This window comes from Brassica rapa, chromosome A01, assembly GCF_000309985.2.
Source record: "Brassica rapa cultivar Chiifu-401-42 chromosome A01, CAAS_Brap_v3.01, whole genome shotgun sequence".
NCBI classification, from domain to species: Eukaryota; Viridiplantae; Streptophyta; class Magnoliopsida; order Brassicales; family Brassicaceae; genus Brassica; species Brassica rapa.
The window spans coordinates 28,909,747-28,925,960 of NC_024795.2; the positions used below are offsets into that span (position 1 = coordinate 28,909,747).

At 33.7% G+C, this 16,214-nt stretch overlaps 4 protein-coding genes across 7 annotated transcripts; 2 read left to right on the forward strand and 2 right to left on the reverse strand.

The window, feature by feature from the left end:
- Window positions 1-10: 10 nt before the first annotated feature.
- Window positions 11-3,569, reverse strand: LOC103828204 (probable inactive beta-glucosidase 25). The gene is made up of 13 exons (XM_009103815.3): window positions 3,314-3,569; window positions 2,818-2,887; window positions 2,693-2,739; window positions 2,507-2,582; window positions 2,338-2,415; window positions 2,172-2,259; window positions 1,831-2,086; window positions 1,310-1,419; window positions 1,024-1,241; window positions 903-937; window positions 732-834; window positions 548-656; window positions 11-461 (listed from the first exon to the last, which is right to left on the reverse strand). The coding sequence occupies exons 1-13, from the start codon at window positions 3,554-3,556 to the stop codon at window positions 245-247; spliced, it is 1,650 nt and encodes a 549-aa protein (XP_009102063.2). The 5' UTR covers window positions 3,557-3,569; the 3' UTR covers window positions 11-244.
- A 1,300-nt stretch (window positions 3,570-4,869) lies between these two features.
- On the forward strand, window positions 4,870-7,219 carry LOC103828203 (S-sulfo-L-cysteine synthase (O-acetyl-L-serine-dependent), chloroplastic). Its single transcript, XM_009103814.3, has 11 exons — window positions 4,870-5,247; window positions 5,335-5,444; window positions 5,520-5,577; window positions 5,651-5,914; window positions 5,991-6,128; window positions 6,209-6,260; window positions 6,358-6,407; window positions 6,480-6,539; window positions 6,611-6,691; window positions 6,774-6,923; window positions 6,993-7,219. The coding sequence occupies exons 1-10, from the start codon at window positions 4,966-4,968 to the stop codon at window positions 6,858-6,860; spliced, it is 1,182 nt and encodes a 393-aa protein (XP_009102062.1). The 5' UTR covers window positions 4,870-4,965; the 3' UTR covers window positions 6,861-6,923; window positions 6,993-7,219.
- A 257-nt stretch (window positions 7,220-7,476) lies between these two features.
- Window positions 7,477-11,061, forward strand: LOC103828202 (protein DETOXIFICATION 24). Of its 2 annotated transcripts, none has more exons than XM_009103813.3 (9): window positions 7,477-8,485; window positions 8,699-9,010; window positions 9,109-9,650; window positions 9,814-9,900; window positions 10,004-10,060; window positions 10,147-10,385; window positions 10,501-10,619; window positions 10,706-10,792; window positions 10,868-11,061. In XM_009103813.3, the coding sequence occupies exons 2-9, from the start codon at window positions 8,735-8,737 to the stop codon at window positions 10,955-10,957; spliced, it is 1,497 nt and encodes a 498-aa protein (XP_009102061.1). In that variant the 5' UTR covers window positions 7,477-8,485; window positions 8,699-8,734; the 3' UTR covers window positions 10,958-11,061. The 2 variants fall into 2 exon arrangements, with proteins under 2 accessions (XP_009102061.1, XP_033143072.1); XM_033287181.1 differs by lacking the exon at window positions 7,477-8,485 and adding an exon at window positions 8,498-8,600.
- On the reverse strand, window positions 11,057-13,233 carry LOC103828201 (ELMO domain-containing protein A). 3 transcript variants are annotated; one of them, XM_009103812.3, is made up of 9 exons: window positions 13,069-13,233; window positions 12,613-12,798; window positions 12,430-12,532; window positions 12,248-12,351; window positions 12,090-12,158; window positions 11,899-12,014; window positions 11,645-11,820; window positions 11,433-11,575; window positions 11,057-11,344 (listed from the first exon to the last, which is right to left on the reverse strand). In XM_009103812.3, the coding sequence occupies exons 2-9, from the start codon at window positions 12,763-12,765 to the stop codon at window positions 11,240-11,242; spliced, it is 969 nt and encodes a 322-aa protein (XP_009102060.1). In that variant the 5' UTR covers window positions 12,766-12,798; window positions 13,069-13,233; the 3' UTR covers window positions 11,057-11,239. The 3 variants fall into 3 exon arrangements, with proteins under 3 accessions (XP_009102060.1, XP_009102058.1, XP_009102059.1); XM_009103810.3 differs by having other exon boundaries at window positions 12,949-13,201; XM_009103811.3 differs by having other exon boundaries at window positions 12,945-13,201.
- Window positions 13,234-16,214: the final 2,981 nt, after the last annotated feature.

A 16,214-nucleotide genomic window follows, 5' to 3' on the forward strand; every position in this document is an offset into this window, starting at 1 on the left:
TACTATTACATAACTACATATATCATTGTCTTACACTCTTTTGAAGATATAAAAGAACACAAATTACATAAGCAACTTGTTCTTTGCTAGCTAACGTGTGACACAAGGTTCTTCTTTATTTATTGATTACTATTACATAACTACATATATCGGTCTCTTAAACACTTTTGAAGATACAAAGGAACACACACATTACATAATATGAACGGTTAAACAGAGATATTATAGTTTCTTCTCCGATCATTTATAACTCCTTCCTTGATTCCAAATCAACCTTGGACTGAATAGGAGCTTTCTCAAGGAGCTTAGAGAGCCACTTAGCTGACTGTTTCTCGTGCCTTCCCATGTTGTTAGCATAGTCGACATAGTAGAGTCCAGACCTAGTCTTGTATCCATCTTCCCACTCTAGTCCATCCATAAGCGACCACACAAAGTACCCTTTAACATTAACCTTATCCTCACTACAAAAAAAACAACATAAAAGCAAATGGTTATGTCACCAAATCCATCAACTAGAGAAGGAGAAGAACAAGCAAAAAAAACTAACCAGACTGCTCCATGTAATGCCATGAGATGTCTCATATGATAATACTTCCTATTACTGTCGCTGAGAGCATCAGGAAGTGCATCTTTCTCTCCGAGTGTCTCCTTGTACCCTGCAAAAATGGAATTGGTATATGACCATTCATATCAAGCTTAAGGTAACTGATAGAAGAAAGCAAATAACTTACCGTTTCCAGTGATGATGATCTCCGGGTCATTGTAGTTCTCTTTGATGTATTTCAAAACTTTTCTTAACCCATCAGCACACACTGGATATTTAGCAGTAGCCGGCTGAAACATCATCAGCAAATACATTAGTAAGAGCTCAAAATATGTGTAGATGACGCATATATAAATACCTGAGAACCAATCTTGTACCCATCTGGATTTTGTACTGCAAGTAAAACCAAAAGAAAGATTATAAAGAAGAACACTAATCATCAAAAACAAATGTAGTGGTTAGAGAAAAGTAGAGCATACAATGTAGTTTGAAGCGAGAATCAGCTTCCCAGCTCGGTTTCTCTTGATCAACATCCTCCACATGAGCTACAAAAGCAGAAGTGAAGTAGTTGACACCAACAAAATCACAAGAACCCTTCAGTTTATCCTTCTGCTCGTCTGTAAACGATGGTAATCTAGCACCAATACTATCTTTCATGGTTTGAGGGTAATCTCCATGTGTTATTGGTTCCAAATGCCTGCACGGAACTATCAGAATCCAAACTCAAAAACGCTAAAAGCTAATTTTCTTTAACACTATACTCACCAGCCTAAAGTGAAGTCCATTGCTCTCTTCACTATCTCCTCTGAAGACTTCTTCTCGTAAGGCTCAAACCACATTGGACTCTGAACGATACCAATCTTCCCATCTTTGCACTGTTTGATATGAATCCACACATTAGATCATGATTCTAAAAGTCGGTCTAGGCAGAAACGGCAAATAGATCCTAGCCGAAACAATTAAAAAAAATCTGATTTATACAACTCATATCGTTTCAACCATTCTAAATCAGTTTAAATCGGTTTAAATCTATAAAATTAAGTAATAATGTTAGTACAAATCCACAAATTTGTCTATTTCTTTTGTTTTGTATATCTAATTTTGATAATTGATCAAAATTATTTTATAATTAAACTCAAAAATTATAATATCTTATATAAATATAATATATATATATAAAATAAATCAATAATTCGTTAATGCTCCACCTATAAATTTCTTGAACATTGCATTAGATCAATATAAACTTGAATGAATCACATAGACTGGTTCATAAGAGATTTCACCTTTGCACATTTTCTGAACTCTTCAACAGCTTCAGCATGAGCCAGCAACAAGTTGTGACTGACGGTGTAGACTTCATGTCCAGAATCACCCGCAACGCATTTCTCATTGACGTATTTAGAGCATCTTCCTGGTGCTTTCTCTCCAGTGCCGTAACCACCAAGGCTAAACTCATAAGGCTCGTTTATAGTAACCCAATGCTTTACTCTATCACCATATTCGTTGAAAGCAAATTTCGCAAACTCCCGGAAGTCCTCCCTATCCATCCAATGAGTATGCAAAACTATGATCAGTGAACATAAAAAAAAAAAAAACTAAGATCTGGATGCTTAAAGGTACTTACAAGATAAGGTCACTCAAGAAACCGCCATATTCATCTTCTAGGGCTTGAGGTACATCCCATTGAAATAATGTAACCACAGGTGTTACACCTGCATAAAGAATGGGAGTTTAGCCACATGTTTAAAGGTAAAAAAAGAGAGTTAATATATGATTTGAATTGTTCTGACCATTTGCAATGAGCTCGTTGATAAGATCATTGAAGAATTTGACTCCGGTTTCACTCACTCCCTTGTCCTTCTTCCCATCTGATTGTTTTACAATAAGAAGAATCAAACATCTCATACAATAGCAAATGAATAAATCAGTAACCAATACAAAATTGTATATTGGTCTTACGGGGAAAGATTCTTGACCAAGAAATGGAGAACCTAAAGGCATCCATGTTCAACTTCTTCAATAGTTGAACATCCTCCTGCAAAATATTTTAAAAGGAAACATGAACCACCACTAGTTGTTTACACACTTTAAACTTCACTCTAAGGCTATGGATAAAGTTGTTCATTCAACATTGAATATATATACCTTGTAATGATGATAGAAATCAACTCCCAGAAGGTTATTGTTCTTCTCTGCAGATTAAAATCAGATTCTCATGAATTAGTTTCAGGACTTGTGCATAGAGAGGAATCATTTTAATGAGGAAAGACCTGAATGTTGATGAGTGAATGAGTCCCAAATGCTCAAACCTCTGCCTCCTTCCTCTGGTGCACCTTCATGCTACACAAATCAAATCAAGCAAGCAACATTAGAACACACAGTCTTATCAAAATCCACAAAATTTCAAGCACGAATAACAATAAGTCAACCATGAAAACAGAGCATTAGAGAGGACTAAAAGTGACTGCAACTATATAAAGCTAAAATCAGAAACTTGAAAAAATCACATATTGGCCTACTACTCTATTAATGTATAAAGCTTTCAATTTTTTCACTTATAAGCTTCAATCATTTCACTATTAATGCCAAATTCGATTTCTTTAAATTGAATTTGTGACTCTAAACATTATTAACCACACTTACAAAGTTACTTAATTAAAAAAAGTCAAACTTTGCTCATCGGAACCGGAGAGTAGATCCGACTAACACATAAAGTCAACGGCGACTCAACAATACTTGACTTCTGAATTCAAATTAGAATTTTACCTGGAAAGCAGAAGTGGTAGCACCGAACAAGAAACCATCGGGAAAGCTCCCTCGACCAAAAGTGGAAGCCTTCGGACAAACTGATCCACCATCGACGGTGGTCGGAGAAGATATCACGGCGAGAAGTAAACCGAGAAAGAGAATCGCTTTGAGTGCCATTGTTTCAGTTAGTTTCTTTTTAATGCTTAACGTGTATAACGTGGTTGAGTATTTATAAGGATGGATGAGATGAGAAAGAATCATGAATCCAATACTTCGAGACGAAGATTAAAGCAATGTGAGAGCGACGTGTGTGTGACACATGACTTAAAATATATTATCTTTAAATGTTTTTTTAATTAAAATTCGATTTCTTAGCCTTGTCTGGTTAGAAACGATGGGGGTGATTGGTTGGACTTTATCTCCCTACTTTAGCTTTATTTATTTTTAAATCACTAAATTTTACCAATCATGCTTTAGTTTTACTTTTAAAAATTAAAGTCTACATCAAGTTTTTATTTAATTTTACCAATCATGCTTTAACTTTATTTTTAAAGCTACAGCAAAAAAAAAACAAATCAAAACTTTTTATTATGTATTTTAGGCAAAAATGCTACATCATATTTTTATAGGCTGTAGAATCTGTAAAATGTAAAAAAAATATCTATAATATCAAATAAATTATATAATCATAATAAAAAACTTTTATAAATATTTTAGTTTTGAATTTGAGTGTTTTTTTTTAATTATTAAAATATTTAAATAATATAAATATTATTTACATATCACTTTTTAAATTACAATAAATTTTGATAATTTATAAAAAAATATTAATATAAATTATTTTAATTCATATAAAATAATAATTTTATATATACAACACATATTTCATATATTTTATTTTAAAATATCTACAACCTATAACTTACAGCTATAACAAATTTAACTACAACAAAAGTCTCTGCAGAAAAAATATACAGTAACAACTTTACAGCTACAACCAATTTATCTACAGCTAAACATCTACAACTAAATTTTTTAAGCCACAGTCGAACCAATCATCACCGATGTTAAGCTACCTTGGTAATGACATGGTATTTGAAGTGTTAATCTATGGTTAATCGATGTATCTATAATATATGGTTAATCATCTATCTATTTTAATTGTTTTCATTTTTATTTATAGAGAAATTGCAGTGTAAATGTTTCTTACAGTTGGTTGGGCCGACATAAAAGTAAATGTTTATATAACTGATATTTTATGCTATTACAATGTTTGTCCGAATGACATCTGTATTTTCAAAGCTTAAAAATATCTGAACATTTACATTTCTTCAAGATTAAAAGATTTATCCTCACTATTGATTTATATGTTTTTTTTCTTAATTTTCTTGCGTGAGAAAATTAAAAATAGAACATTTATAAAAATTTATTTATACGATTTTTTTAAAAGTTTTCTTACAGTTAGTTGGGCCGACATAAAGGTAAATATTTACATAGCTGATATTTTATTTTATTTTATTTTATTACAACACTTGTCCGAACGACATCTGTATTTTCTTACAGTAAAAGCATTTTCACAATTTCTGTAAAACAATTATAGCGATAAAATAAAAATAGAAGAATTAAAGAGAAACGAAACCTAATCCGTTAAACCTCACCGGCGACGAAGAATGGCACTCTCGTCTCCTTCGCTCCTCCGTCTTCTTCCTCACCACCCCTTCACTCTAACAACCTCAAAACGGCACCGTTTCTTATCCTTTAACCATGAAGCTTCATCATCCTCCCTCGTCGTAGCCGCCGTCTCTTCAAAACCCTCCACCGGAACAAAACCAAAATCTAAATCCAAATCCAAACCTCCTCCTCCTCCTCCTCCGGCTCCAGTTACTACTGTTGCTCACGAAGTGGGAACAGAGGAATCAGAAACGGTCAACATTGCTGAAGACGTCACTCAAGTGAGTTTTCAAAGGACTCAACTTTATACAATCAAAGATTAGTCCTTTTGTGATGGGTTTTTGAAATTGTGTTGATTTTGAGCTTAGTTGATTGGAAGCACACCAATGGTGTATCTCAACAGAGTCACTGACGGGTGTGTGGCTGACGTTGCTGCAAAGCTCGAATCAATGGAGCCTTGTAGAAGCGTCAAAGACAGGTCAGCAAAAAAGATTCCATCTTTCGTATCATTTGGATTGTTTAATTTGACTATTGTCTCTCTCTGTCTCTGCAGGATTGGTCTCAGCATGATTAACGAGGCAGAAGACAGAGGAGACATAACTCCCAGAAAGGTTATTGTTTCTTTGCCTTTCTATAGTTTTAAATGTTTTTGATAGATTGCTGATTTGGTAAGTGTCAAAGCAGAGTGTGTTGGTAGAGCCAACGACGGGAAACACTGGCCTCGGGATAGCTTTTGTGGCTGCAGCTAAAGGGTACAAGCTTATAGTGACCATGCCTGCTTCTATAAACGTTGAGAGAAGGATGCTTTTACGCGCGCTAGGAGCGGAGATCGTGCTCACGAGTCCAGAGAAAGGTCTTAAAGGTGCGGTGGATAAGGCTAAAGAGATTGTTCTCAAGACCAAGAACGCTTATATGTTTCAGCAGTTTGATAATACGGCTAATACAAAGGTAAAGCTTTTAATCTTTTCCTTGGCTTTAGACTTTGTGAGACTAATCAAATGTTTTTGTTTTTGTTTTTGGTAAGATCCATTTTGAGACTACAGGACCAGAGATTTGGGAAGACACATTGGGTAATGTTGATATATTTGTTGCTGGAATTGGAACTGGTGGGACTGTAACGGGTACAGGAAGTTTCTTGAAGATGATGAACAATGATATTAAGGTCTTTTTCTCTTTCTCTTTCTCTGGCTTTCTGGTTTAAGCTTATGGTTTCCTTATCCCTAAACATCATTTGAAACATAGATAGTTGGTGTTGAACCCTCAGAAAGAAGTGTGATCTCTGGAGATAGTCCTGGTAAGGAGCATTTGATTAGGCTTTACAAATTCATTAAGTGTAGTAGCATCTTCCTTACAGTCTTACAGAACACTATTACTACATGTTTTTTTTTCAGGTTATGTACCGGGAATCTTGGATGTTAAGCTACTTGATGAAGTGTTTAAGGTTAGCATTAATCTCACATTTCAAATAACTATAAAGAATATATATAGATGATGATCATTTGAAACGGTATAGGTTAGCAACGAGGAAGCAATTGAGATGGCGAGAAGACTAGCTTTAGAGGAAGGGTTACTGGTATGGACAACAATCTCTTATTGTTCTTTCTTCTCTTCTTTAGCTACTTAACTTTTGCGGATACACATTAGGTTGGGATCTCGTCTGGAGCTGCTGCAGTAGCAGCAATCAGCTTAGCTAAAAGAGCTGAGAACACCGGGAAACTTATCACGGTGAGGACAAATAGAGTTCAGTTTCTAGTAACCATGTTAGTGGTTTAGCTTTGTCTCTAATATATAGATTTCGTGAGAACAGGTTCTGTTTCCGAGCCATGGGGAGCGGTATATCACAACAGCTCTGTTTAGTTCCATCCACAAAGAGGTTCAAGAGATGAGCCATTAATTAGTAGCAGCCATAAGAAAGGCCTTGAAGTAGAGTGTAAACTATGCAACATGGAAACGAGAGGTAAAAAGTCTTATTTTCTCTTTTTCATCTTAAGTATTGTATTAATTTTACAAGCCTAAGCTTTTACAGGTTTTGGCAAGGCCATGCGGGGATTGAGAGATCAGACATTTTTTTTCAAAGATTTTGTGATATATAGAGGATTAAAGACCATCTTGGATTCGCCCTAGTCTTCTTCTTTTCTAACTCATATCTTGATGTTCAAGTTACGGAAGTGTATGGCTAAACAAGTAAAGTTTGGGTACCTAAGCCCTAACACTGATCACAATTTAGATATTCAATAGCAATAATTAGTAGTGCTCGGAAGTTATAAAAGTGAATTTGAATTTAAGTAGAGAGTGCAACAGTGACTCAACTAAAAGTTTTGAATACAAACAGAAAAAACTTTAAAAGTATAAATAAACAAACATATCCACGTTTTGTCTAGAGTGGAATAAAATTTGATTTGCATGCATAAAGGGCCCAACTAACACAAATTATAATCCAGGACTCCGTAACTCTTGAACAACCGAAGATACTTTATTTTGTTCTTTCAAGAAATAAGACACGAGAGCATTTTCAAAGGGACAAGAGTTTACACATGGAAGGTACTGCATGGAATGTGCATGCGTGTCACGTGCAGTGCATTTACTGTCTCCTTTGCTTGCATAACGTGGAGGCTCATAGTCATAAGGTGACCTCTTTATCCGTTCAACGGAAATTGGATAAACAAGAAAAGCATTGTCGAAGCAGCATGCAGTGTTAATAAACACAGAAATGTTATTATTTGGTAACCACAAAAAAAGAAGATAATAAACACACAGAAGAAGATAATAAACACACATTTTATCCAAAAAAAGATAATAAAACACAACTATTAAGCAAAAAAATAACAAAAACAGAAAAAGAAAACTGAAGAGAATAATACCTGACGATCGAGCGGTGTCGACAAGAAAAACAGCTAATGATGGATCGGCCACGATTGCATCCCGACGAAGAAAGAAGATCATTGGACCCTAAGATTAGGGAGGGGGGGGGAAACTTTTTCTTTTCTTTTGTTAAGATACAAAAATCGAATTTGTTTTCAAATTGGATAATAATCCAATTTAAAAGAAAAAAGAGGAAATGATATGATATTCATATTAATGTGAATATCATTATTAACTGGAGGTTTAAATATTTTGTATTGTGCCATTTTGTAGTAACTAATGACTATGTATATGTAGAACGTAGTATAGTTTAGTATTCTGATTTGTATAATCAATTACTAATAACACGCACAGAATCACAAAGTCAATTTATCTATGTTTTCACTCTTTTTCACATACGAGTATCTTAGCAGATACATACAGTTTTCTGTACATACGTAATACGTATAAAGATATACTCTTTTATCGCTATTTGTATAGATATCGAGACGTTTCAGTTCTGTTCTGACATATTCCCCCAAAAAGGAGAAAAAGCTAAATTTAAGTTACAAGTTTGTTTTCGGTGAAATTTTCTTCTTGATGATCATCGCTGAACTCTATGTCTCTCTCTCTCTTCTCTGGTCTTCTTGACTTTTAGTATTTTCTCTTAAAACAAAGGTAATAAATCACTTGCTTCATAGGTTCAGTCAACATCTTTTGTTTTTCAACATTTGTGTCTTCAATTTGAACCTTTAGTGTAATATATGTGTGTTTGATTGATAAGTCCAGGTGGGTAAGTCTTCTACTCATACATCTTTACTCTTGCTTTTTGATGATAAGTATTTGTTTTCGTGTCCGAAAAAGTAATTGTTCTTGTATGGATAATTTCAGATTCAAGAACGGAAGACGGAAACAACAACAACAAAAATGAGCAGTCAAGGAGAAATGGAGGAGAGTCTACTACGTGTAGGATCAGACGCTAAGGCTCAGAGCAACAGTATAGAGAGTCTCTATCTGAGAGCAAAGGTTTGGAGTGAAGTAAGCAAAATGTGGAGAATAGCATTACCTTCCTCTTTGTTCCGAATGACTTCGTTTGGTAGCATCATTGTAGCTCAGGCCTTCATCGGTCACTCGTCTGAGTTGGGTCTAGCCGCTTATGCTCTCCTCCAAAGCACATTCATTCGCTTTCTCTACGGTTTAACGGTAAACAAGCTATTAATCTCAGTTCAACTATTGTACATTTGGATATGGAAAAAAATATGTTTATTGAAATATAAGTCTTTTTGGTTGTTATTATATAGGGCGGTATGTCAAGTGCCACGGAGACGTTATGTGGACAAGCATACGGTGCAGAACAGTACCACACAATGGGGATATATCTACAACGTTCATGGATTATAGACATAGCCGTGACCACTTTGTTCCTACCGTTTATCATATTTGCCGGTCCCATTCTCCGTCTTTTAGGCCAAAATGTTGATATCACGAGGACCGTTGATGAGATATATCCTTGGACGATCCCTTATGTCTATAGCTTAATCTTCACTATGACTATGCAAATGTACCTCCAAGCACAAATGAGGAACGCTATCGTAGGCGTTCTCTCGGTCTTGTCATTGGCTCTTGACCTCTTGGTCACATGGTGGTGCGTGAGTTTTATGGGGATGGGGATTGGTGGTGCGCTCCTCGGGCTTAATGTGAGCTCGTGGGCTTTGGTATTGGCTGAGTTTGTGTATGTTTTTGGTGGATGGTGTCCTTTCACTTGGTCTGGATTTAGTACTGCTGCTTTTGTTGACCTGATTCCTATGCTCAAGCTCTCCATTTCTTCAGGCTTCATGATCTGGTAATTACTAAACTTTAAATAATTTTTTTTAACAACTTATATGTGTTATAACACAAACCAACGCTTGAAGTGGGATCCAACTTATTATTTTTTAGTCTAATTAAAATGATGTTATACTGGGAATGTTTATACTTCTGATAATTTTGTTGCTTTCATTTAACAGCTTAGAGTATTGGTACCTGAGTCTCCTTGTATTAATGGCTGGTTATACAAAAGACGCTAATATCGCAATCTCTGCTTTCTCAATATGGTGAACTCAACATCTTCACAGCCATTCACATATTTTGCAATTAGTGTGAATTTCATTCATGCAAATAAACATTCTGTATATAAATTATCTTGGAAATTTTCAGCCAATACATATATACATTGGAATTCAACATATGCCTTGGCTTCTTGGGTGCAGCTTGGTAATGCTCACAAGTTTATAAGCTAAGTATATTCATAGTTAATAATATTAAATGATCAATTATGTTTGCTTACATGCATCGTATAGCGTCCGAGTGGCTAACGAGTTGGGGAAGGGAGATGCAGCTGCAGTGAGATTCTCTATCAAAGTGATAATCACAGTATCAACAATCATGGGAGTGATATTCTCTGTTCTATGCTTAGCATTTTGCGGTCAGATATCGTATTTGTTTACCAATAGCAAAGAGGTTTCAAAAGCAGTGGATGATCTATCGATAATCCTTGCCGTATCAATCTTACTCAACAGCATTCAACCTGTACTCTCAGGTCAAAACTAAAAACAAAAATTCCTATGTATATGTTTCATACTTAAAATATAGGTTTGGTTCTAATAACTAAATGAAAATTATAGATAAATGGTTTTAAATGTTGAATAAAACAGGTGTGGCGGTTGGAGCAGGGATGCAGAGTATAGTGGCAGTTGTGAACTTTGTTTCATATTACGCAGTTGGTATTCCTTTGGGTCTCATCCTTACTTATGTTTTCCATCTCGGTGTTAAGGTAACGTTTTGATTAGTACTAATTAAAATATAATGTAAGAAAACTCTGTTGTTAAGGCAATTACATTTCATTTGTCTGATATCTAGGGACTATGGTCTGGAATGTCGGCTGGTATAGCGATCCAAACTGCGATATTGTGTTATATCATTTACAGAACTGACTGGGAATTAGAGGTAAGCAAATAAATTTGTACTTCTTACTTAAACAACGAAGATATGAAAATTCTTGAAATCTTTTTTGTTTTGTAGGTTAAAAAGACAAGCGAACGTATGAAAGCGTGGAGCATTCAGCCATCTCATGAGGATTCGAATCCTATAAGAGAAGATGAGAGGAAGTGAGAAGTGAGAAGTGTGTATAAACTGTTCCCTTGTGTAAATTCATAAACATATAAATGCATAAATGTACCTACGTTGCTTTAAAATCAAATTCAGTTTTTCGAAAATAAAGTAAATACATGTCGAACTATATAATAATGGTTTCTTAGTTTTACACTTTTACTTTATATATGGAAAACAAATTATTTGCCGAACAATTTCAGCAAAAACAGATTATTCAATACACTGAATTTCTCAAATTATTATATAAATACAGATAGAAAATTGAAAGTAAATATGTAAAAATTATTTTTTGTACAATAGATTGAAAGCAGGCAAATCTCTGATGCTCGAAACATCATCCAGAGCCAGCTCACGTTCCAATTGTGTCCTCGTTGATTTAAGAACTTCCTGCCAAATTTGTTTTACAAGAACCGGTTAACACAACCAAACCGAAAATTCCAAACGGTAAACAAGCCTGGTTCAAAGACTATCTTACATTAAATTCCATGTAAGAAGCTCGTTTGGCAAGCCATTGAGCATCCATCATTTGGAAAGCTATACAGTAAAGATTATCAAACGCCATTTCATCTTCCTCCAGAAACTCCAAGAACCTTATCCCAGCGACCGTTGATGGCTTCCCTGTAATAGAAACACAATTATAAACACATTTCATCGGTTTTCACTTGGTAAATTCTTGAGCATTTTTACCTGATTGGAGATCTAACATTTGTGCCAGCATGAATGAGATGTTGATGCCGGCGACCGCGAATGGATATTCCCATTCAGCTCTTGTTCCATCTTGTTTATGTAACAATCTTTGGAATGATTCCGGATAGGTCTTAGCAAAGAAGATTAGATTCTCCAGTGATACATAACCTCCACCTCTACAAAACCATTTACGAAAGCCATCATCAGTAAAATGACTAGTAATGAAGAAGATCCAAATCTAAACTAGTGTGTACCGAAAATCTGTAGAAGGGTCTGTTCCTTGCCACCCCATCTCCTTCCAGAGTTCTGATTTTAGAGGTGGTAGCTCCCTCTGTGGATAAGCTAGCCTCCATAGTTGTCTAAGTGCATCCTGTTAATCATGCCATTACATAATCTGGACAGAACTTTTGATATAGCAAACAGAGAGTCCATGAGAAACACTTACTTGATGCTCCATTCGAGATCCATCAAAGGGTATTTCTATTCTTCTCTTAATGTTCCTCAGCCTCTCTTCCTAGTAAGAGGTAATCAAATACAGTCAAATTGACCATATCATTTGATATAAGATGTTCACAAGATAAAGATAGATGCTTTGAGTATTACCTGCAACAAACTAAGAGGAGGTGGCAAAAGCCTTCCACCAGAGCCTATATGAGGCAGAGAAAGAAACCTCCCAAAAAGCGAGCCAGATCCAAACACAACTTTGGCTGCCAAAACCAAGAAACAAACTGAAAAGTGACAATCAGGGAGCACTAGTAACAACTAACAAGACAAACAAACCAAACCTATCCACTGAGCCCATTGTGCAATCAACTGAGAAAATATCAATGTCCAATGACTTTGCTGTTTCTTCCGTTCTTCTTCCCAAATATCCTCCAGAGTACGCTCCTAAGTCGACACATAATAATACATAAAAGGGTTCCTCTCAATCAACTCTATTTAGAAGAGAACAAAGAAACACAACTAACCTCATTGTACACAGCTTTACTATCATTACTACTACTACTTCCCAACAAAGGCTCGCTTAAAGTATCAGAGTCTGTAGTAGCATCATAACGTTCAAACTTTCTCCCATCTATATCCCCGTGATGAAGCCGTCTCCTAAGCGTCGCAGATGCCATCTTGTAAACCAATATATACCAACGAATCAGCCCCTACACAACACAAAGGAATCATAATGAATGCAGTAGAAAAAAAAACTAAAAAAGCCTTTCACTTTGACAATCATCATCCACACAAGATCACATAACAGATCAATCAATTTCAACAGGGAGGTTTTCGATCTAGCAAAACTACACACCAACCATTGAGTCTCTGAACATCAATTACAACGGAGATCTCAAAATCAGGAAGCTTTAATCTAAAGGAATCTAAAGGAAGAACGAAATGAAAATCTGGGAAGTGGGTTTGGTAGATGATCTTACGGGGAACGTGATCTGCGGTGAAAGATGAGAGCTTTCCTTCGAGAGAAAGGTAGGAATAGGAATAAGCTCTGCAAACCCAGAGGAAACTGTCGCCGCCAACTCTCCAGAATTTCCAGAATTATTCTATTTATTAATTTCTCTTTCCTTTCTTACTACGTTACTTTACGTTAATATTAATTCATTAATTAATTGTTGTTGGTCAACGACTTGTGAGCAAGGTAAGTATCCGGTTTAGATTTTTGGTTTAGACATCAGAAAACCGAAATAGGCTAATCAGTGGGAACTATGCATTAAAATATTATTTTCATATTTTCAAATTTTTCTGGAATTATATGTGTTAACCCCTAAGAAAATATTGAGTTTTTTAGTAAATATTGTATATACCGAAGTTTATAATCTTTAGTGTTGATTTAAAATTTCTAACCACATTTAACATTTGTATTAATGTATGTTAAACTCACTTTCATGGTACATGAGCATCTTTCAAAATTTAATTAATTAATTTAGTAGAACTTCGTAATACTCTCTAAATAAGTGGACAAACCACTATAAAATAGCTAATCTCTAGAGAAACGGAGACAACAAAGGTTCCAAACATTTTTGACCTTTATCATATGTTAGTGCACGATGCAACTATGCATTAAAACAATATTTTTATATTTTTCACAAAATCTATGAGTTAACCTCCTAAGAAAATATTGATTTTTTTGGTAAATGCTCTATATATTGGAGCTTATGATTTTTAGTGTTGTTTTAAAATTTCTAAACACATTCTACATTTGTATTAATATATATTAAACTCTCTTTTTACATCGTTTTAATTTTTTTATCAATTAATTTAGTAAACATTCATAATATTTCCTAAATTGGTGAACTAACCGCTATAAAATCGCAATTCTCTAGAGAAAAGGAGACAACAAAGGTTCCAAACCTCTTTGAACTTCATATATTAGTGCATGATGCAACTATGCATTAAAACAATATTGTCATATTTTGGAATTTTTCTCAAAATCTATGTGGTAACCTACGAAAATATTAAGTTTTTCGATAAATGCTATATATACTGAAGCCTATGATCTTTAGTGTTATTTTAAAATTTCTAAACACATTCTACATTTGTATTAATGTATATTAAACTCTCTTTCATGGTACATGAGCATCGTTTAAATTTTTTGTCAATCAATTTAGAAAAATTTCATAGTATTCCCAAAATTGGTAAACTAACCACTATAAAATCACTATTCTCTAGAGAAAAAAAGACAACAGAGGTTTCAAACATATTTGACATTCATCATATGTTAGTAAAAGATACAACTATGCATTAAAACAATATTTTTCATATTTTTGAAATTTTTTCAAAATCTATGTGTTAACAACCCCTACAAAAATAATGAGTTTTTCGATAAATATTCTATATGCTGAAGCCTATGTATGACTCCCTAAATCGATAGAATAACCACTATAAAATCACTATTTTCTTGAAAAACAGAGACAACAAAGGCTCCAAACCTCTTTAAACAACATCATATGTTAGTGAAAGATGCAACTATGCATTAAAAAAATATTGTCGTATTTTTTAAAATTTTCTCAAAATCTATGTGGTAACCCCTATGAAAATATTGAGTTTTTGGTAAATACTTTATATACTGAAGCCTATAATCTTTAGTGTTGTTTTAAAAATTCTAACCATATTTTACATGTGTATTAATGTATTTGAAACTCTTTTTCATAGTATATGAGAATCGATATAATTTGTTTATAAATTATTTTAGTAAAACTTCATAATACACCCTAAATCGATGGAAAAACCACTATAAAATCACTATTTTCTTGAAAAACGGAGACAACAAAGGCTCCAAACCTCTTTGAACATCATCATATTTTGGTGCATGATCCAACTATGCATTAAAACAACGTTGTCATATTTTTTTAAAATTTCTCAAAATCTATGTGTTAACCCCTACGAAAATATTTAGTTTTTGGTAAATATATTATATACTGAAGCCTATAATCTTTAGCGTTGTTTTAAAATTTTTAACCACATTCTACATTCTACATTTGTATTAATGTATTTGAAACTCTTTTTCATTGTATATGGGAATCGATATAATTTTTGTATCAATTAATTTAGTAAAACTTCATAATACTCCCTAAATCGATTGAATAACCACTATAAAATCACTATTTTCTTGAAAACGGAGACAACAAAGGCTCAAAACCTCTTTGAACATCATTATATGTTAGTGCAGGATCCAACTATGCATTAAAACAATATTTTTATATTTTTGAAAATTTCTCAAAATCCATGTGTTAACAACCCCTACGAAAATATTTAGTTTTTGGTAAATATATTATATACTGAAGCCTATAATCTTTAGTGTTGTTTTAAAATTTCTAACCACATTCTAAATTTGTATTAATGTATTTGAAACTCTTTTTCATGGTATATGGGAATCTATATAATTTGTTTTATCAATGAATTTAGTAAAACTTCATAATACTCCCTAAAATGATGTAATAACCACTACAAAATCACTATTTTCTTGCAAAACAGAGATAACAAAGGCTCCAACCCTCTTTAAACATAATCATATGTTAGTGCAGGATCCAACTAATCATTAAAATAATATTGTCATATTTTTTAGAAATTTTCTCAAAATCCATGTGTTAACCCCTACGAAAATATTTAGTTTTTGGTAAATATATTATATACTAAAGCCTATAATGTTTAGTGTTGTTTTAAAATTTCTAACCACATTATACATTTGTATTAATGTATTTGAAACTCTTTTTCATGGTATATGGGAATCGATATACTTTTTTATCAATTAATTTAGTAAAACTTCATAATACTCCATAAATCGATGGAATAACTACTATAAAATCACTATTTTCATGAAAATGGAGACAACAAAGTCTCCAAACCTCTTTGAACATCATCATATGTTAGTGCATGAAGCAACTATGCATTAAAAATATTGTCCTATTTTTCAAAATTTTCTCAAAATCTATGTGGTAACCCTTAAGAAAATATTTTGTTTTTGGTAAATATATTATATACTGAAGCCTATAATCTTTAGTGTTGTTTTAAAACTTCTAACCGTATTTTACATTTTTATTAATGTATTTGAAACTCTTTTTCATGG

Coding starts and splice junctions, on each gene's coding strand:
- LOC103828203 (XM_009103814.3), top strand. CDS start 4,966: ATGGCACTCTCGTCTCCTTCGCTCCTCCGTCTTCTTCCTCACCACCCC. Junction 5,248..5,334: donor TTGCTGAAGACGTCACTCAA/GTGAGTTTTCAA, acceptor TTTTGAGCTTAG/TTGATTGGAAGCACACCAAT. Junction 5,578..5,650: donor GAGACATAACTCCCAGAAAG/GTTATTGTTTCT, acceptor GTGTCAAAGCAG/AGTGTGTTGGTAGAGCCAAC.
- LOC103828202 (XM_009103813.3), top strand. CDS start 8,735: ATGAGCAGTCAAGGAGAAATGGAGGAGAGTCTACTACGTGTAGGATCA. Junction 9,011..9,108: donor GCTTTCTCTACGGTTTAACG/GTAAACAAGCTA, acceptor GTTATTATATAG/GGCGGTATGTCAAGTGCCAC. Junction 10,793..10,867: donor GAACTGACTGGGAATTAGAG/GTAAGCAAATAA, acceptor TTTGTTTTGTAG/GTTAAAAAGACAAGCGAACG.
- LOC103828201 (XM_009103810.3), bottom strand. Junction 12,533..12,612: donor GTAAAGCTGTGTACAATGAG/GTTAGTTGTGTT, acceptor GTGTCGACTTAG/GAGCGTACTCTGGAGGATAT. Junction 12,352..12,429: donor ACAATGGGCTCAGTGGATAG/GTTTGGTTTGTT, acceptor TGGTTTTGGCAG/CCAAAGTTGTGTTTGGATCT.
- LOC103828204 (XM_009103815.3), bottom strand. CDS start 3,556: ATGATTCTTTCTCATCTCATCCATCCTTATAAATACTCAACCACGTTA. Junction 1,420..1,830: donor AGTTCAGAAAATGTGCAAAG/GTGAAATCTCTT, acceptor CATATCAAACAG/TGCAAAGATGGGAAGATTGG. Junction 1,242..1,309: donor ATGGACTTCACTTTAGGCTG/GTGAGTATAGTG, acceptor AGTTCCGTGCAG/GCATTTGGAACCAATAACAC.